Genomic DNA, 21,724 nt, shown 5'->3' with positions numbered 1-21,724 from the left:
AAACTGCATGAGCCGAAGCATCTTATGTGAAAATTCATATGCACTATTTTTACTTGGGTGCCCCTGTACCCCACATAGTTTGGTAAATCTATGCATATAGGGCATCAAACTGTTCAGTAGACCCCTGGCGTTCATATTTAGAATGTTTTATGTTGATACGGTACAAAATGTGGGGTACATAATGGGGTAAAATGCAAGCTTTGTGACAATTTTCAGAAATGTCAAAAAAATCGTTCTGTTTAGCATAGCTTTGTAGTTTGGTAGTTTGCAGTAGAAAGATGTATTTACCCATTTTTGTTTTGTCAGATTGTGTACTTTCGGAAAATGTATAATTTTCTAGGGTCTCCTTACTGTTAGGGGGTCTTATGCCGCATAATGCACATGCCGGTAGCTTATATTGCAGTGTATACACTTTGTATGCACTAACTTCCTTTTGGGGTCTCTAAATGCCAGATACATCAGTGATCCTATGCACAATGGGCATCAAACTGTTCAGCGGACCCTTGGTTTTCATATTTAGGGTGTGTTTTCTTCGTACCTAATGTTATGTGGGAGATATGGTGCTTGAAAGTGGAAGATTTGATGTGATTTTCAGGTATTTCACCAAAACTAGCAATTTTGGGAAAGTACTGCGACTCTGTAGTTTGGAGTAGAAAGACATGGGTACCAATTTTGAATTCGCCCGAATGTGTACTTTCCAAAAATATATGGTTTTGGGGGGTCAATGTATTTTTGTGTGTTTTTACCCCACAGAAAATGCAGTAATCGTGTTGAATTTTCAGTAGCTAAAGAGACCTCTGGGGCAATCTCTATGCACTGACGTCCTTATGGGGTCTCTAAATGCCAGATACAGTGCTGATCCTATGCACAATGGGCATCAAACTGTTCAGCGGACCCTTGGCTTTCATATTTGAGGGTGTGTTTTCTTGGTACCTAATGTTATGTGGGAGATATGGTGCTTGAAACTGGAAGATTTGATGTGATTTTCAGGTATTTCACCAAAACTAGCAATTTTGGGAAAGCACTGCGACTCTGTAGTTTGGAGTAGAAAGACATGGGTACCAATTTTGAATTCGCCCGAATGTGTACTTTCCAAAAATATATGGTTTTGGGGGGTCAATGTATTTTTGTGTGTTTTTACCCCACAGAAAATGCAGTAATCGTGTTGAATTTTCAGTAGCTAAAGAGACCTCTGGGGCAATCTCTATGCACTGACATCCTTATGGGGTCTCTAAATGCCAGATACAGTGCTGATCCTATGCACAATGGGCATCAAACTGTTCAGCGGACCCTTGGCTTTCATATTTAGGGTGTGTTTTCTTGGTACCTAATGTTATGTGGGAGATATGGTGCTTGAAAGTGGAAGATTTGATGTGATTTTCAGGTATTTCACCAAAACTAGCAATTTTGGGAAAGCACTGCGACTCTGTAGTTTGGAGTAGAAAGACATGGGTACCAATTTTGAATTCGCCCGAATGTGTACTTTCCAAAAATATATGGTTTTAGGGGGTCAATGTATTTTTTTGTGTTTTTACCCCACAGAAAATGCAGTAAACGTGTTGAATTTTCAGTAGCTAAAGAGACCTCTGGGGCAATCTCTATGCACTGACGTCCTTATGGGGTCTCTAAATGCCAGATACAGTGCTGATCCTATGCACAATGGGCATCAAACTGTTCAGCGGACCCTAGGCTTTCATATTTCGGGTGTGTTTTCTTGGTACCTAATGTTATGTGGGAGATAAGGTGCTTGAAAGTGGAAGATTTGATGTGTTTTTCAGGTATTTCACCAAAACTAGCAATTTTGGGAAAGCACTGCGACTCTGTAGTTTGGAGTAGAAAGACATGGGTACCAATTTTGAATTCGCCCGAATGTGTACTTTCCAAAAATATATGGTTTTGGGGGGTCAATGTATTTTTTTGTGTTTTTACCCCACAGAAAATGCAGTAAACGTGTTGAATTTTCAGTAGCTAAAGAGACCTCTCGGGCAATCTCTATGCACTGACATCCTTATGGGGTCTCTAAATGCCAGATACAGTGCTGATCCTATGCACAATGGGCATCAAACTGTTCAGCGGACCCTTGGCTTTCATATTTAGGGTGTGTTTTCTTGGTACCTAATGTTATGTGGGAGATATGGTGCTTGAAAGTGGAAGATTTGATGTGATTTTCAGGTATTTCACCACAACTAGCAATTTTGGGAAAGCACTGCGACTCTGTAGTTTGGAGTAGAAAGACATGGGTACCAATTTTGAATTCGCCCGAATGTGTACTTTCCAAAAATATATGGTTTTGGGGGGTCAATGTATTTTTTTGTGTTTTTACCCCACAGAAAATGCAGTAAACGTGTTGAATTTTCAGTAGCTAAAGAGACCTCTGGGGCAATCTCTATGCACTGACGTCCTTATGGGGTCTCTAAATGCCAGATACAGTGCTGATCCTATGCACAATGGGCATCAAACTGTTCAGCGGACCCTAGGCTTTCATATTTCGGGTGTGTTTTCTTGGTAGCTAATGTTATGTGGAAGATAAGGTGCTTGAAAGTGGAAGATTTGATGTGATTTTCAGGTATTTCACCAAAACTAGCAATTTTGGGAAAGCACTGCGACTCTGTAGTTTGGAGTAGAATGACATGGGTACCAATTTTGAATTTGCCCGAATGTGTACTTTCCAAAAATATATGGTTTTGGGGGGTCAATGTATTTTTTTTGTGTTTTTACCCCACAGAAAATGCAGTAAACGTGTTGAATTTTCAGTAGCTAAAGAGACCTCTGGGGCAATCTCTATGCACGGACGTCCTTATGGGGTCTCTAAATGCCAGATACAGTGCTGATCCTATGCACAATGGGCATCAAACTGTTCAGCGGACCCTAGGCTTTCATATTTTGGGTGTGTTTTCTTGGTACCTAATGTTATGTGGGAGATATGGTGCTTGAAACTGGAAGATTTGATGTGATTTTCAGGTATTTCACCAAAACTAGCAATTTTGGGAAAGCACTGCGACTCTGTAGTTTGGAGTAGAATGACATGGGTACCAATTTTGAATTCGCCCGAATGTGTACTTTCCAAAAATATATGGTTTTGGGGGGTCAATGTATTTTTTTGGGTTTTTACCCCACAGAAAATGCAGTAAACGTATTGAATTTTCAGTAGCTAAAGAGATCTCCTGGGCAATTTGTATGCACTAACTTCCTTATGGGGTCTCTAAATGCCAGATACATTGGTGTTCCTATGCACAATGGGCATCAAACTGTTCAGCGGACCCTTGGCTTTCATATTTAGGGTGTGTTCTTTTGGTACCTAATGTTATGTGGGAGATAAGGTGCTTGAAAGTGGAAGATTTGATGTGATTTTTAGGTATTTCATCAAAACTGGCAATTTTGGGAAAGAATTGCGACTCAGTAGTTTGGAGTAGAAAGACATGGGTACCAATTTTGAATTCGTCCGAATGTGTACTTTCCAAAAATATATGATTTTGGGGGGTCAATGTATTTTTTTGTGTTTTTACCCTACAGAAAATGCAGTAAATGTGTTGAATTTTCAGTAGCTAAAGAGATCTCCTGGGCAATTTGTATGTACTAACTTCCTTTTGGGGTCTCTAAATTCCAGATACATCGGTGATCCTATGCACAATGGGCATCAAACTGTTCAGTGGACCCCTGGCTTTCATATTTAGGGTGTTTTTTCTTCGTACCTAATGTTATGTGGGAGATAAGGTGCTTGAAAATGGAAGATTTGAGGTGATTTTTTAGAATTTTCATAATTTTTTATAGAAAATGCTAAATTCAGTAAAGCATTGCCGTTTGGTACTTAGGAGTTGGAAGACATAGTTACCCATTTCGGATTCGTCAGAATGTGTAGTTTTCAAAAATGTATGGTTTCCTGGGGTAAACCTAATGTTCCAGGATTTTTGGCTTTGGAATGTAAAGTATGCCGTATTCTGCTGTAATGCTTTGAAAATTTAGTAATTTACTGCTGGGAGTTTTTGATCTATAGAAGTCAGAAATCTCAATAAAACTATACATATCAGGTATTGGCACGTTCGGGAGACATGAGGCTTTCCAAATCAGTTGAATTTTTGTCCATAAAATAAAATGTGTTTCTGGTAGAAATCCTTATATCATGAAAAATAGCATTTTTTCTTTTTTTTTTTGTATTTCAAGCTCTAAATCTTGTTCCAGAAGTGGAAATACACAAAAACTCAGGTAGATTTGGAAAGCTCAGGTTCTCCTGAAAAAAACAATATATAGTTTGCCTACCTAAACTTAACCCTGCCCCCAGTAAAAGCCCCTACATTGAGAGAGCACAGAATGTTCACAAAACGTCTGGCACTGGGGGGAACTGAAATGACGAATTCGGCTGGCACTTAAAGGGTTAATACAATGGGAGGAGGCATAAACACTGGGGCAGCAGCAAAACAAAGGAAAGTGTGGAGGGAAGTGCAAGGAAGACACAAATCTGAAAGTTAAAAGTCAACGGAGCAGTGCTGAATATGTGATGGCATGCGGAAAAGAGCCAAGTGCAGGGAAAATGTGAAACAAGAAAGGGGTAATGCGGGAAATGTGTACAATAATCCGGGACAGCGACATTTTCTGCACAAATCGGGACAGTTGGGAGGCATGGCCACTAATAGCGAAGTATTTATTTCAGTGCAAGCAAGCAGTACGCTGCTTTGATTCATTCATAGCTGAGATTTCCCTCCTCTCATGCTCTTTTATGATAGGTAGAAAATCACTTGTGGGTAGGACATGGAAACGCAGCGTTGCTCTACTACTACTGGCATACATTCACTGTGCGTCTTATACACCTTATGAGGAACCGCCATTTTTTTTAAGGGTTTCCTACTGCTTGCCTGACCAATCCACAGCACTGACTCTGCCCACTCTAGTCAGTGGCTTCTTCCTTCTTGTGATGCACAGCTCGGTGCCGGGCTGAATGTAGCCGCTGTGACGTGTCAAGCAGCTGAAACGTGCGTGAGCTCCTTCCCCGCCCTGTCTCCTGCCCACATGCCCAGCTCTCAGCTACGGGGGGGAGGAGATGTGAATGAGGGGACTAGACTGGCTAGAGCTAACGGAAAGTCACTATGCGTTGAGGTATATAGAGTTGCAACCTACCAAAAGCAGTCGTTCCCTCCTTCTCCCATTCTCCAGCCTCCCTCCCCTTCCTCTAGCAGCAGCCAAAGTCCCTCAGCTTACCTTTTTTATTTCTAGGGAAACTGAGAGCCCCTGCTTGTGGACATGTCTGCCTATGGCCCGTGGAGGATTGCTGCTGGTCTCCTGGCCAACCTGCTGTCATCTATCTGCATTGTGTTTCTAAACAAGTGGATTTATGTCCATTATGGATTTCCTAACATGAGTCTCACACTGGTGCACTTTGTGGTTACCTGGCTTGGACTATACTTATGCCAAAGACTGGGGGTCTTTTGCCCAAAGAGCCTCTCTGCTTCCAAAGTGGTACTGCTAGCACTTAGCTTCTGTGGCTTTGTAGTATTCACAAACTTGTCTCTTCAGAACAACACCATAGGGACTTACCAGCTGGCCAAGGTTATGACCACACCAGTCATCATCCTTATTCAAACAATGTGCTATGGGAAGACTTTCTCCTTAAGGATCAAGCTCACATTGGTAAGTGTGTCATTTTGTGCCTCCCATCATCATCGCACAGTAATGGGGCTTCCTCTGCCAAGAGTTGCCACAATAATACCAAGCACCGGAGTCCAGACTGACTGGCACTTTCTAAAGTGTGGCTGAAATTGAATTATTATTACTGAGATGATTTAACTGCTTTATATATCTAAAAAGTTATTGTTTATATTGGGTTGAGATATCGGGAGGGGATTTTATAAATTGATAATAGAAATGTTGCATGTGTAATGACCTTATTTTTATAGTAAATCTGTGGCATATGGTATAAATGATATTTATTATATATATTATATAATATATACATATTTCTTTTTTAGGTTGTGGGAATATAAATCATAAAACTTCTGCTATAAGTACATTTGGTAGTTTGAAATAGATTTTTCATATGTCACTTGGTATTTCTGTATGACTTTTTTTTAGTTAAGCCCAAACATTTTTTTACAGTGGGCTGTTTCCTTTATTTGAATTCACCCAGTGTCTCCAGTTTAGCGATGCCCAGCTTATGGGCTGTAGAACTAATCTGCAATAAATATATTATTGTACCATAATGAGATTTCCATTGACAATAATATGAAGCAGATGGTAGGAAATCCTTGGTTTGACAAAATTACATTTTAATTTGGCCTTTTCATTCTTGCCTTTTGGATCGGAAAGAATGAGGAAGTGTTTGCTAGGAAACAGCTCTGAAACATTTCATGTATAAATGTCCCTATAAACCAGCAACAGCACCAGATATAAGATTATACTTCTTGCTTTTTAGTAGTAAGCTAAGAAACTTTTTAGGCTATGCAGGGTGAGATTTACCATTCATGCCTCTCTAGACAAGTGTGTTGTTGTTGTTGTGCCCTTTTTAGATGCTTGTGTATTAAAACATGTCCTTGAATTCTGCCTCATTTGGTAGATCGGTTGTTACTGGTGGTAGACCAGTGAAACTAAAGAGGCAACAAATAGCGTACTGCAATATTAATAAATAACCCTGCACAATTAAAGTAATCATATGTATGACATTATAGCACATTACAAAAAATGTGTGTACACAAACATAGCATATGTATTAACCCTTTAAGTGCCAAGGGACGTAGATTCTACGTCCCAGGTACCAAGGGACCAAAGTGCCATGGGACGTAGAATCTACGTCCAATGGCACTGTCGGGTTTACAAGCGCTGCGCTCGCTTTTAAAGCAGCGCAGCGCTTGTAAACCCCTCAGATCCCCCTAGGCAACGAGCAATGAAGACATACTTACCGATCCGGGTCCCCCAGCCGCACCGATCGCGTCGCCAGCCAATGACAGCAGTGGACACGCGTTGATGACGTGTCCACTGCTGTCCCTTTAAATAGCGCCGCCTACTGTCGGCTCCCTCACTCCTGCTGCGCACTTGGGACAAGATGGAGCTCCCCTGCTGCCTTCCTGCTGGATTGATCGCCCCTGATCGCCCCTGATCGTCTGCCTGCCTTGGGTAAGCTGAACTACAACTCTCTACCACTGTTTATTTTGCTTATTTCTATCTCAACTGTCTAAAAAAATTTTTTTTTTTTTTTTTTGCATTTTTTCTTCTATCTTTGTCATTATTACACTTTTGTACACATACACACTTATTTACAACTTTCCCAAGCACACACAGACACTTACACACACACTTACACTTACACTTTTTTTTTTTTTTTTTTTTTTTTTTTTCTTTCTTTCTTTTCTTTTCTTTCTGTCTTTGCTTTCTTTGGCAGTCTTTTTTTTTACTAAAACTTTATTTCTGATCTTGCTCTATAATTATCTGATTTATTTGGTTGCATTTTAGTGTTTTTTTGGCATTTTCATAATTGATTTCTGTTTTTGAATTATTCTATTGCACTGTAACTTTTTTTATTGCTATTTGGTGCTGAATTTGCAGTGACGTTGGTGGATCCAGGGCTCTGACCACCGATTTCATTGCAATTATTGTTCTTCTGTTGGTTTAGGTGGTTTTATTGGATTTTACGGTGTTTTATCTTTGCATTGTTCTTTATTGTGTGTTTAGTGCCCCCAAAAAGGTTGCTTTTGCAGTGACATTGGTGGATCCAGGGCTCTTACCGATTTCATTGCAACTATTGTTCTTTGATTGCTTTTAGTGGTTTTATTCCATTTGATTTCAGTTGTTCTAGAAAGGTCCAGAGGTGCTAAGATTGTTCTGGTAGTTTCTATTGCCAAGGGTTAGGCTGATGCCACACGAGGCGTAGGGCTGATTTTTTCAGCAAGTGGAAAAACGCTTGCCGAAAATTCAGCCCTACGCCTGCTACTTGTTCCTGCACCCGAATGAATGGGATACGCTCGGGTGCAGGCACGTGTAGCCGATATACGCATGAAAACGCGAGACTTTGCATTCTCACGCGTTTTCATGCGTATATCGGCTACATGTGCCTGCACCCGAGCGTATCCCATTCATTCGGGTGCAGGCAAAAAAAAAGGGGTGCATAGAGTGCAGCCCCAATATTATGCATTTTCAGGTTTGGCGGCCATGTACTTATGTGCAACCAGACATAGGTATCGTTTTATTCAGGGGAACTTGCAGATTGATGGTTAGTAAGTTTTTGGTAGTTGCCATGGAGATTTTGGGGAGAAATCTAGGTTTTTTTATCTGGTTTTTCCTTGATTTCTGACCAAAGCACTGACTTCTGCAAGGGACTGCGGCCACAATTTTCCATGTAGAAAGAGAAGAGTGGCGTCTCTGAATAGCTGAAGGTGTGCACTTTTCGTAAATATATAGATTGTGGGGGTTATCTCACAGGTAGGGGGGGTTAACACTGAAAAACTGCAGGTAGTGCACATAGAGCGCAGCCCCCAAAATTTCAACTGAAATTGCCCTTATGCATTGCCCCTGTTTGGGGGCATTTGGTGGCCACGTCTTTATGTGCACCCATACATATGGGGTATCGTTTTATTCAGGGGAACTTGCAAATTGAGGTTTAGTAAGTTTTTGGTAGTTGCCATGGAGATTTTGGGGAGAAATCTAGGTTTGTATCTGGTTTTTCCTTGATTTCTGACCAAAGCGCTAACTTCTGCAAGGGACTGCGGCCACAATTTTCCATGTAGAAAGAGGAGAGTGGCGTCTCTGAATAGCTGAAGGTGTGCACTTTTCAGAAATATATAGTTTGCGGGGGTTATTTCACAGGTATGGGGGTGTTTAGACTAAATAACTGCAGATAGAGCACAGCCCCCCCTTATGCATTGCCCCTGTTTGGGGGCATTTGGTGGCCACGTCTTTATGTGCACCCATACATATGGGGTATCGTTTTATTCAGGGGAACTTGCAAATTGAGGTTTAGTAAGTTTTTGGTAGTTGCCATGGAGATTTTGGGGAGAAATCTAGGGTTTTTATCTGGTTTTTCCTTGATTTCTGACCAAAATCTAGGGTTGTATCTGGTTTTTCCTTGATTTCTGACCAAAGCGCTGACTTCTGCAAGGGACTGCGGCCACAATTTTCCATGTAGAAAGAGAAGAGTGGCGTCTCTGAATAGCTGAAGGTGTGCACTTTTCGTAAATATATAGATTGTGGGGGTTATCTCACAGGTAGGGGGGGTTAACACTGAAAAACTGCAGGTAGTGCACATAGAGCGCAGCCCCCAAAATTTCAACTGAAATTGCCCTTATGCATTGCCCCTGTTTGGGGGCATTTGGTGGCCACGTCTTTATGTGCACCCATACATATGGGGTATCGTTTTATTCAGGGGAACTTGCAGATTGATGGTTAGTAAGTTTTTGGTAGTTGCCATGGAGATTTTGGGGAGAAATCTAGGTTTGTATCTGGTTTTTCCTTGATTTCTGACCAAAGCGCTAACTTCTGCAAGGGACTGCGGCCACAATTTTCCATGTAGAAAGAGGAGAGTGGCGTCTCTGAATAGCTGAAGGTGTGCACTTTTCAGAAATATATAGTTTGCGGGGGTTATTTCACAGGTATGGGGGTGTTTAGACTAAATAACTGCAGATAGAGCACAGCCCCCCCTTATGCATTGCCCCTGTTTGGGGGCATTTGGTGGCCACGTCTTTATGTGCACCCATACATATGGGGTATCGTTTTATTCAGGGGAACTTGCAAATTGAGGTTTAGTAAGTTTTTGGTAGTTGCCATGGAGATTTTGGGGAGAAATCTAGGTTTTTATCTGGTTTTTCCTTGATTTCTGACCAAAATCTAGGGTTGTATCTGGTTTTTCCTTGATTTCTGACCAAAGCGCTGACTTCTGCAAGGGACTGCGGCCACAATTTTCCATGTAGAAAGAGAAGAGTGGCGTCTCTGAATAGCTGAAGGTGTGCACTTTTCGTAAATATATAGATTGTGGGGGTTATCTCACAGGTAGGGGGGGTTAACACTGAAAAACTGCAGGTAGTGCACATAGAGCGCAGCCCCCAAAATTTCAACTGAAATTGCCCTTATGCATTGCCCCTGTTTGGGGGCATTTGGTGGCCACGTCTTTATGTGCACCCATACATATGGGGTATCGTTTTATTCAGGGGAACTTGCAGATTGATGGTTAGTAAGTTTTTGGTAGTTGCCATGGAGATTTTGGGGAGAAATCTAGGTTTGTATCTGGTTTTTCCTTGATTTCTGACCAAAGCGCTAACTTCTGCAAGGGACTGCGGCCACAATTTTCCATGTAGAAAGAGGAGAGTGGCGTCTCTGAATAGCTGAAGGTGTGCACTTTTCAGAAATATATAGTTTGCGGGGGTTATTTCACAGGTATGGGGGTGTTTAGACTAAATAACTGCAGATAGAGCACAGCCCCCCCTTATGCATTGCCCCTGTTTGGGGGCATTTGGTGGCCACGTCTTTATGTGCACCCATACATATGGGGTATCGTTTTATTCAGGGGAACTTGCAAATTGAGGTTTAGTAAGTTTTTGGTAGTTGCCATGGAGATTTTGGGGAGAAATCTAGGTTTGTATCTAGTTTTTCCTTGATTTCTGACCAAAGCGCTAACTTCTGCAAGGGACTGCGGCCACAATTTTCCATGTAGAAAGAGAAGAGTGGTGTCTCTGAATAGCTGAAGGTGTGCACTTTTCGTAAATATATAGATTGTGGGGGTTATCTCACAGGTAGGGGGGGTTAACACTGAAAAACTGCAGGTAGTGCACATAGAGCGCAGCCCCCAAAATTTCAACTGAAATTGCTTTTATGCATTGCCCCTGTTTTGGGGCATTTGGTGGCCACGTCTTTATGTGCACCCATACATATGGGGTATCGTTTTATTCAGGGGAACTTGCAAATTGAGGTTTAGTAAGTTTTTGGTAGTTGCCATGGAGATTTTGGGGAGAAATCTAGGTTTTTATCTGGTTTTTCCTTGATTTCTGACCAAAATCTAGGGTTGTATCTGGTTTTTCCTTGATTTCTGACCAAAGCGCTGACTTCTGCAAGGGACTGCGGCCACAATTTTCCATGTAGAAAGAGAAGAGTGGTGTCTCTGAATAGCTGAAGGTGTGCACTTTTCGTAAATATATAGATTGTGGGGGTATCTCACAGGTAGGGGGGGTTATCACTGAAAAACTGCAGGTAGTGCACATAGAGCGCAGCCCCCAAAATTTCAACTGAAATTCCCCTTATGCATTGCCCCTGTTTTGGGGCATTTGGTGGCCACGTCTTTATGTGCACCCATACATATGGGGTATCGTTTTATTCAGGGGAACTTGCAGATTGATGGTTAGTAAGTTTTTGGTAGTTGCCATGGAGATTTTGGGGAGAAATCTAGGTTTGTATCTAGTTTTTCCTTGATTTCTGACCAAAGCGCTAACTTCTGCAAGGGACTGCGGCCACAATTTTCCATGTAGAAAGAGAAGAGTGGTGTCTCTGAATAGCTGAAGGTGTGCACATTTCGTAAATATATAGATTGTGGGGGTTATCTCACAGGTAGGGGGGGTTAACACTGAAAAACTGCAGGTAGTGCACATAGAGCGCAGCCCCCAAAATTTCAACTGAAATTGCCCTTATGCATTGCCCCTGTTTTGGGGCATTTGGTGGCCACGTCTTTATGTGCACCCATACATATGGGGTATCGTTTTATTCAGGGGAACTTGCAGATTGATGGTTAGTAAGTTTTTGGTAGTTGCCATGGAGATTTTGGGGAGAAATCTAGGTTTTTTATCTGGTTTTTCCTTGATTTCTGACCAAAGCGCTGACTTCTGCAAGGGACTGCGGCCACAATTTTCCATGTAGAAAGAGAAGAGTGGTGTCTCTGAATAGCTGAAGGTGTGCACTTTTCAGAAATATATAGTTTGTGGGGGTTATTTCACAGGTAGGGGGGGTTAACACTGAAAAACTGCAGGTAGTGCACATAGAGCGCAGCCCCCAAAATTTCAACTGAAATTGCCCTTATGCATTGCCCCTGTTTGGGGGCATTTGGTGGCCACGTCTTTATGTGCACCCATACATATGGGGTATCGTTTTATTCAGGGGAACTTGCAGATTGATGGTTAGTAAGTTTTTGGTAGTTGCCATGGAGATTTTGGGGAGAAATCTAGGTTTGTATCTGGTTTTTCCTTGATTTCTGACCAAAGCGCTAACTTCTGCAAGGGACTGCGGCCACAATTTTCCATGTAGAAAGAGGAGAGTGGCGTCTCTGAATAGCTGAAGGTGTGCACTTTTCAGAAATATATAGTTTGTGGGGGTTATTTCACAGGTAGGGGGGGTTAACACTGAAAAACTGCAGGAAGTGCACATAGAGCGCAGCCCCCACATTTTTAGCTGTAATTGCCCTTGTGCATTGCCCCTGCTTTGGAGTGTTTGGTGCCCATGTCTTTATGTGCACCCATACATATGGGGCATCATTTTATTCAGGAGAAGTTTGTCTTTCAAATATGCCTTTGCTAGAAAATTTTTATGAGATTTTTTTTTGTCAAATCCACATTTGATCATGCGTCCAAGTTTACGTTTTAGAAAAAAAAAAAAAATGTCATAAAAAGTTCCAAATTTCACAATGCACTGACAAAAGGTATTTGGCTTTTGAGTGAAAACTACATTGCACCTAGAAACCTGAAGGTCTGTAGTTTCTAAAGATACCAAACATGAGGGGATATTTTAGATTTACATATAAGTTATGCTGCATTAACTGTTACAAGCGCTTTTCTGCTTTGTTCTGGTGTGATATTGTACTAAGTATTGCCTTAGTTTGGGGGTTACTTCTGGACAGGAACTGTGGGGTACCACCACATATTTGGTATCGTTGGAATTGGGAGTATCAGGGCTTTTACAAACAATAAAAAAAAGTGAGTAAAATTAACTTTTCTATGGAAAAAAACCTCAAAATATACAGAAATTTTTCATAATTTTATTTTTTTTTTACATATTTCACCCAAAATACACATCATATCTCCAGAAAAGTTATAAAATTTGGTATGTATGTCGAAGCCCAATTAGTGACGAAAAAAACGATATATAATTTCCCTAGTTTCGTGGAGGTTTTCCTACCAAAAAACATTGTTAAAGTGAATGAGTACAAAATGCTTAAAAAACGTCTGGCACTGGGGGGAACCGAAATGACGAATTCGGCTGGCACTTAAAGGGTTAATATATACATACATAAATTTAAAACAGTGGTGGTAAATATTTACTAACAGAGGAGTCCAAAGGAAGCAAACATCCCCATCATTATGGACAGGTACAGGATCTCATGTGTAATTGCCCTAAAAGTTAGTGCAAAAAAAAGTGCAATAGAGGATCCCTTTGTCCTGGTGGGCCCTAGGCAAACACCCTTTTTATTTATTAAAGCAGCCTTGCTGAGGCGATTATGGCAATGGAGGTAACATTTCTATTGCTATGTTATTTTGTTAATATTTTTGTATTATATTTATAATATTTTGTTAATACCTGTACTACTTTGAGTAACTAGTTAGGCAAGGGATCGTTTATCTGGAAACCCACTATCCATAAAGCGCAGAATAATGGTGTGGACATCTTCCATAGAGTGCACTTTATGCTAATAATAATAATTTTTACAGTCAATTTCCTCTTTTTCTGTAATAATAAAACAGTACCTTGTACTTACAACGCTACATGAATCCATATTGGTGGCAAAACCAATAGGATTTTATTGGGTTTATTTATTGTTCAAATGATTTTTAGCTGAATTAAGGTGTGGTCATCCAAATTACAGAAAGATCCATTTGTGTATTATACTTGTATTTGAAAGTAAAAATGGCAATACCAAAATAAGTATAGATTCTTCTGTTGATTCTTATGCAACTCACAGATTTTCTTTTCTCTAAGGCTATTTATTTCAGGAAAGATTATGCTGATACTGAACATTTTGCTTTGTTTCTTTTGCAGGTACCAATTACATTGGGAGTGTTTCTGAACTCCTACTATGATGTAAAGTTCAATGTCCTGGGAATTCTGTTTGCTGCTCTTGGTGTTTTGGTAACATCAGTATATCAAGTGGTTAGTACTTTTTTAAATTACTGCTGTGGAGAGGAGGTATCTCTACAGGGAGACTCAATCACTTTTCTCAGACAGTATTTAAATGGCCAATATATATATATATATATATAATATATTATATCTTGCGACCATCGGCACTCACCAGTCCAAAAGGCAACGGCCGGGTGCTAACCCACATAATCCATCCACTAGAGATAGAAAGCACTCACGGCAAGACTGTCCAAAAAAGGCAAATTGTTTATTCAGGCATACTATCATAGTATGCCTGAATAAACGATTTTCCTTTTTTCTGCCACAATTTGCCTTTTTTTTTGCCACTTTCTATCAAGTGGATATATATATATAAGGAAAATGATCAAAATATTGATATTTGTATGTGAACCACTAGCAGTCTCAGTTCATTTGAAGTGGAAATTAGAGTTAGGTTTCATTCAATGGGATCATAAGTAGTGGTGATTCTGGAGGCCTTGCATTATTTAAAGCATTGTTGTCCAGCTGGTTGCCTGGGGGGCCACATCCCGTGACCCCAACTTGTGTGGCCTCCTGTCTGTCTGGCTGCTGTGACTGCTTACCTAAGCTTTAAATGGTATCAGTACTGAAATTAACTGGCCCCTGCATTATTCACACCTCAGATTCAGGCTGTAAAGCCCCTGTATTATTCACATCTGTAAGACCTCAGATTTAGACTGTAGGCTCCCACATTGTTCACCTGTTTATACCTCAGTCAGACTGTAAGAGCAGAGCTGGCATTGTGTCATGGCATGTACTGCGGTACAAACTGTTCATCTTGGAGTGGTCATGATCAGTTACTTACATAGACATTATAGGTTTCCCTGTATCCTTCCCTACTCTGCCTGCCCTGCTCCACCCTGCCTATGTGTACCATACTCTGCCTGCCCTTTGCTGCCTGTGTGTGCCGTACTCTGTGTGCCCTACCCTGCCTGTGTGTGCCATACTCTGCCTTCCCTTTGCTGCCTGTGTGTGCCATACTCTGCCTGTCCTTTGCTGCCTGGGTGTGCCATACTCTGCCTGCCCTTTGCTGCCTGGGTGTGCCATACTCTGCCTGCCCTTTGCTGCCTGTGTGTACTATACTCTACGTGCCCTATGCTGCCTGTGTGTACCATACTCTGCCTGCCCTACCCTGCCTGTGTGTGCGCCATACTCTGCCTGCGTGTGCCATACTCTGCCTGCCCTATGCTGCCTGTGTGTGCCATACTCTGCCTGCCCTATGCTGCCTGTGTGTGCCATACTCTGCCTGTCCTTTGCTGCCTGGGTGTGCCATACTCTGCCTGCCCTTTGCTGCCTGTGTGTACTATACTCTACGTGCCCTATGCTGCCTGTGTGTACCATACTCTGCCTGCCCTACCCTGCCTGTGTGTGCGCCATACTCTGCCTGCGTGTGCCATACTCTGCCTGCCCTATGCTGCCTGTGTGTGCCATACTCTGCCTGCCCTACCCTACACTGCCTATAGGAACTGTACCGGGTAGGGGTTTGTTCCAGGATTTTTTTAGCATTTGGAAACTATGTGCTGGGGGCTGCTGAGCTATCCACAGGGGAGGAGGAACCGTATGGATTTAAGAGTATATCTTAATATGACGTAATAAGCTTCTTCTACATATGAGTGAAGGGTGATATCCCTACAGTGAGCACCATTTTTTTTTATATGCATCAATGCTTTTATAAACAATCTCATATTTTAAATTATTTATTTTAATCAAATTTAGTGGGTTGGATCGAAGCAACATGAGTTACAAGTGAATTCAATGCAACTACTTTACTACCAGGCCCCTTTGTCATCTGCTATGCTGATGTGTTTCGTTCCCATATTTGAACCAGTTATTGGAGAAGGGGGTATTTTTGGACCTTGGTCTCCTTCTGCTATCGTAAGTTATATTTTTCATTGCTGTCTGTTAAGCTTTATATTATATGGAGCTGCACTGTTGAATAATTCATGAAGCAACCATTTCAAGTTTCAAGTGCTGTTTTTCTTTTACAGGCCATGGTACTCCTCTCTGGTTTTATTGCCTTTACAGTAAATTTATCCATCTACTGGATTATAGGAAACACTTCACCAGTCACGTATCCTTTTTGAATGTTGCAGCTTTAATATTAATGTTTAATAATTTTCGTGTATATGTATGTATATATGTATGACATACTATATATATATATATATATATATATATATATTACACATACAGTGGATATAAAAAATCTACACACCCCTGGTAAAATGTCAGATTCCTGTGCTGTACAAAAATGAGACAAAGATAAATCATTTCAGAACTTTTTCCACCTTTAATGTGACCTGTAAACTGTACCACTCAATTGAAAAACAAACTGAAATCTTTTAGGTGGAGGGAAGAAAACCAAAAAAACTAAAATAATGTGAATATGTAAAATAACCTGACTACTCAAGCAATTTTAACATTGTATCAAGTCACAAAGGAGAATTACCACAGCCTTGTAGAAACTGAATTCAGAGCTGATTTTGATACATGGTTTCTGTAGTCTGGTAAATAGAAAAAGTAAAAGACAGAGTAGTGGTTTTCAATTACATTTACATTTACAAATAACCTTCACATAAGTCGCCGTAATTTTCTTAATTGGCACACCGTAAACGGCTGAGTTTATAAATGTCACGGCGGCGAATCGCCCTGTGTGTTTTCACCCTTAAAGGATAAGGAAAGTCATTTTGGCATTTTACTGCCAATAGATTTGCCACATTAGTGCCACCTAGAACCCTATATTTATTCAGCTGAGTAAAGAGCCCTAGAAGCTCCCTCTGATAGCAACTGCCATTTTAGCTTGGTCTTGGTAGCTTCCTGCTGCAGTTATAGCTGTTGGAAGCTCAGATCACACATTCCTAAGGGTAGGGGAAGTGAGTTCTTATGCATTCTTATTGGAGGGGGGAGCAGGAGAAGGGAAGGGGAGAGAAAAAGAGGAGAGAACTGAGCAGACTCAAGCCCCAAACCTGAAGAAGCCCTTAAAGAGGAAGTCTTATACCAAAGAACATGTTCCCAAAAAAGGAGACAAGAAATCCTGTGTTTCTTTTGATAGAGGATTCAGTGCAGCGTTTCTGTGAGTGCTTATGGCCGTATTTACATAGACCTTTCTGATCAAGCTTACTTAGTTTTTACCTTTCCTTCTCCTTTAAGATATTGGTGGGATTGCTAAAAAACATTTGGTTTTTTAGAGATAACCATGGGGAGCAGTGACATATGGAGAGGGGCATTTGGCTGCTGTTATTTTTCTATTTTCCTCTTGCCAAACATGGTCAAAATGCCCTGTGTGTCAATATTAAAGGAGAGAGTTCTAAGGATAACTACATATTGCCAGCTATTGCCAAACTGCAACTGCCAACATTAACTGTATGTGTTTATCAACAGCTAGAGGATCAGAAGCCGTATAAGCTGCAGAAGCTGAATTATGCCTTTCTAAAGCTAGGTTTAAGGTAGTGACCTGAAACTAGTCACATTTAAATGTATTCATCTGGGCTCTCATATCTATTGTAGTTTTACTATTGGATTTCTTTTTGCCAAACAAGAATTTCAAATTTAACAACAATCCTTAACAAACATCTTACAGATACAATATGTTTGGACATTTCAAATTTTGCATCACTCTTTTAGGAGGATACCTACTTTTTGAGGACCCCCTTTCTCTGAACCAGGCCCTTGGAATTCTCTGCACACTGTTTGGGATTTTAGCTTACACCCACTTCAAGATCAATGAACAGGAAGTGAATAAAAGCAAACTGGCTCAACGGCCGTGAGACATTTTTTATTGTCCCAAGACTATATCATTACAAAAGATTTTTTTATTTTTTTAAAGTATTAGTTTTTTTTCTTTAAGACAATTTAGTTTGAATGTCAATATAATTAATTTGTGTTAAGGGAAGAACTGCATTGAATAACTATATTCAAATAAATTGTGTCTATATAACTTTATTTCTACATACAATTTTGTAATCCGGCATATTATGGCATGCTTTCAAGTTCACATTTGTTTTCACAAGACCTAAGCCATCTGTTTTCTTTTTGAAAAATAATTATAGAGGTGTTCCATAACAATGACATGTTAGCATGATTGAAACTAGCACCAAGGCATGTTTCCTTCGCCTAATGAAACTACTAGGCTCGGTCAGTACCACATACAATGAGGACTCTTTTCCCCCTTTAAAAATATCTATACAGATAATGAGGTTTATGATTTGCAGGACAGTTTTTTGTCTATTCACACACATGGGATATTTTTAGCAAAATGTCAGATTTCCTGGTGAGAGATGTGCAGGCACACTAGGATTAGGATGCCAAAATCTGCACTGTGTGCCTGCACCTGGGTCAACAAGGTGCAGACACAGAAAGAAGAAGGCTAATGCAAGCATAGGGGCTAATTCTCACCCTGCATTTATCCGCAGCCCTGTGTGGCAGTAGCCTTATTCATATACTTCTAGTAACTGAATATTTCCTTTCTCGGGTGTAAGGTAATTTTGCTTGTGAGCTATGTTTTATATATATATTGTGCTGTATATTATACAGCAAAGTTTAAAAAACACGCTTCTATCAAATTCAATCTTTCAACCTTCTTTGCATTAAAACCTACCAAACTTGTAGCTGATTTAGAGGAAATATCTGTAGGCAGATTTATTTCCACTTTCTAGGTAAATGTCACACAGAAATACTTTTAAAGGTGACCTGTCACATTAAAAATATGTGCATTTCTTATTATTTGAATAGGAAGCCAGTCAAAGAGCTCCCTCTACTGTGCATGTTCCACTGGACCAGAGGGAAGCAAGCATGCGCAGTGGACAGTTCTTTCACGGGCTTCTTTTTAAAGAAACTATACCCCCAGAATGAATACTTATATCAGTAAGTAATAAATATATCAGTAAATATTACCCTTTAACATTCTTTCCTTTGATCTACCATTTAAAGATGGGCTGAGAGCTCCCTCAGAGATCACATGACCAGATATAATGCAGCTCTAACTGTAACAGGAAGAAATGTGAAATTGGCTGATGTGGCCTAGCATGTATGTGTGCCTTGGCTTGTTTGTGTGCGCTGTGAATCCTGTGACTACGGGAGGCGGCCCTTAATTCTTAAAATGACAATTTTTTATTTAGGAGTACCCAATAACACACTGTACTAAAGTATATTTTTATGAAAATTGTTTATTTAGATGAAGCAGGGTTTTACATATTAGCTGGTTTATGCAATATATTTTTATAGAGACCTATATTGTTTGGGGGTATAGTTTTCCTTTAGGGCTCGGCACACGGGGAGATTATTATTACTGTAATAATAAAAAAATATATATTTTGAATAGTAAAGAGAATGTGACTCTAGGCAACTTTCTAATATACATTTATTAAAGTTCTTATCGATTTTAAAGTTATTTGTGAATGTTATTGCTCCTAAAAGCAGTGTGTCTGGCCATTTTTATTTGTTAAAACAATGTAGCGAAATTCAGCTTAATCCAAGACCCCCTATTCCCGTAATGCCTTCCATGCTTCTTCACTGGTCTGTTAATTACAGAACGTGGAAGGCATTGTACAAGCTCTGCAAGCAAATCTTAGCAGTATAGCTAATAATAATATTCTTGGTAATTCCTCGACTCCTGCTGAGGCAAATCTCACCAGCAATGTTGACAATCAACTAACAATGAACACCTTTCCCAAAGAAAGCCAAGGCTGTTCTAGCAGCAAAGGGTGGACTAAATATCAGTAATCCTTTTCGCTATATAGTGTATGGTTTTTCTGAAGTCATGCTTTTAAAATAATCTATTCTAGTTGATCAAGAGGAAAGCAATCAATTGCAGAAAACATGGGCAAGTTCAGGAACACAGTCAAGCTTTGTGGAATTGATTTGTCTGGGCACAATCCTCAATGGATCATAAATCTGGCCATAAAAGTTAAAAGACCTAGATTAAAAATATTTTATCAAAGCAGATCTCATAAAAACAACATTTTTTTTTCTTTCTGCAGTCATCTCTAACTTAATATTCTACTTCGGCCCCAGAAGCGGGACAAACACAACCAGTTCAACCACATATATTACTCTAGATTACTTGGCCACACAAACAGTGTAGGGGAAAGTATGCAGCCAAGGCTTGCATGTGGGTATGGCCAAATTATGCCCCAAGGAAGTTAACAAAACACCTACACAACTATACTGCTCTTGCTGTAAAAACAATAAAGGTGGCCATACACGGGCTGATTCTAGCTGCCAATATTGGTCCGTTAGACAGATTCGGCAGCTAATCGGGCCATGTAGGGGCAGCAACAAGGGGCATGCCCGACCGATATCTGGCCTGAAACCGGGCAGATATCGATTGGGCGGATTAAAATTTTTAGTCTGATCAGGGACCGCATCGGTTCGTTGATGTGGCTCCCGAACCAACTGTGCCCATTAGCGTCGCTATAATTCGATTGTTTGGCCCCAGGGCCAAATGACCGAATTAGCCACATTCGCCTGATATCGCCCACCCGTAGGTGGGGATATCAGGAGAAGAGCCGCTTGCTTGCCGACCTCACCAAGCGAGCAGATCTTACAGTGTATGGCCACCTTAAGATGGATATTCCCTTTGTCCTCTGGATGGATTTACTGGCAAATACAGCACATGAAAATGTATTATATGGTGCCCTTATATATTTATACATACTTTTATTGTTTTTGAGCACACAGTATACCACCTTTTTAACATTATTTCAATGAATAGGGGTTGTGTTAAACATACTTTTTGTGCATTGTTGTAATTAGGAAACATGTATTTATGTACTTACATAAACATACACAACTTTTTTCTAAGCACAGTGAAAACAAATCAAAAGCCTCTGTAAAATGAGCTGCTCATTGCAACAAAGGCTCCAGCTTAGGAAAGGGAGGGAATTTTGTTTTGCTTGTGGTCATGAGAACCTGAAATAGAATGTGACTTTACTTTCAATTTCAGATTTTGCCCTGTTGAATCAAAAAGTAACAAAACCTATACATATTTCCTAATTAAAACAATAGGCAAAAAGTATGTTTAGCACCAGCCCTATTCATTGTACTAATGTTGAAGAAGGTGGTATAGTGAACCTTAAGGTGCCTGTTGTGCAGTGTAAACAATTCTAATTTGACCAACCTTCATAAATGAGACTTTCCATACCCTTTTTTTACCCTTCACTGCACTCTCTATTTGAATAATAGAACTGGAGACCGATTCCACTGCATATTGTAGATGGGGCCTTACCACTGCTTTGTAAAGGGGAGAATGGCCCTCTCCTCCTATAAAATAAAGTATAATATTGTGCTGATCCTTTTTGCTGCTAATGAGCATTGCTTGCTACAGCTAAGTATAAAATCCACAAATACATCTAGATCCTTCTCCATAAACGATTTGCCAACTTTAGTTCCTTTAAGGTTATAAGTGGCTTGCATAACCTTACATTTATCAACACTGACACTCAATGGCTTCATGTGCATATGCAGATTAGGATTGAGATTCAACTTATACACACACAAGTAATAATGTAATTAAATAGATTTACTTAGCTCTGTATGATTATAGTTACAGGTCAGTTACACAAATAAATTGTATATAGTGTGTACTGTCTGTCTCTGTCTGTTTGCTTATTGCAAGGATATTTGCTGGGTAACAATACCTGTGTTTGCTTTTTACCCAGCAATATACATAGAACAA

At 40.2% G+C, this 21,724-nt stretch overlaps 1 protein-coding gene across 4 annotated transcripts; it reads left to right on the top strand.

The window, feature by feature from the left end:
- Positions 1–4,421: 4,421 nt before the first annotated feature.
- On the top strand, positions 4,422–19,434 carry slc35e3 (solute carrier family 35 member E3). Of its 4 annotated transcripts, none has more exons than XM_018092158.2 (6): positions 4,422–4,546; positions 5,209–5,622; positions 13,930–14,040; positions 15,766–15,924; positions 16,038–16,120; positions 17,630–19,434. In XM_018092158.2, the coding sequence occupies exons 2-6, from the start codon at positions 5,236–5,238 to the stop codon at positions 17,814–17,816; spliced, it is 927 nt and encodes a 308-aa protein (XP_017947647.1). In that variant the 5' UTR covers positions 4,422–4,546; positions 5,209–5,235; the 3' UTR covers positions 17,817–19,434.
- The last annotated feature ends 2,290 nt before the right edge of the window (positions 19,435–21,724 follow it).

This window comes from Xenopus tropicalis, chromosome 3 (assembly GCF_000004195.4).
Source record: "Xenopus tropicalis strain Nigerian chromosome 3, UCB_Xtro_10.0, whole genome shotgun sequence".
In the NCBI taxonomy this organism is placed as follows: domain Eukaryota; kingdom Metazoa; phylum Chordata; class Amphibia; order Anura; family Pipidae; genus Xenopus; species Xenopus tropicalis.
The sequence above is the reverse complement of the archived record's forward strand: the minus strand, read 5'-3'. Positions and strand labels throughout refer to the sequence as shown.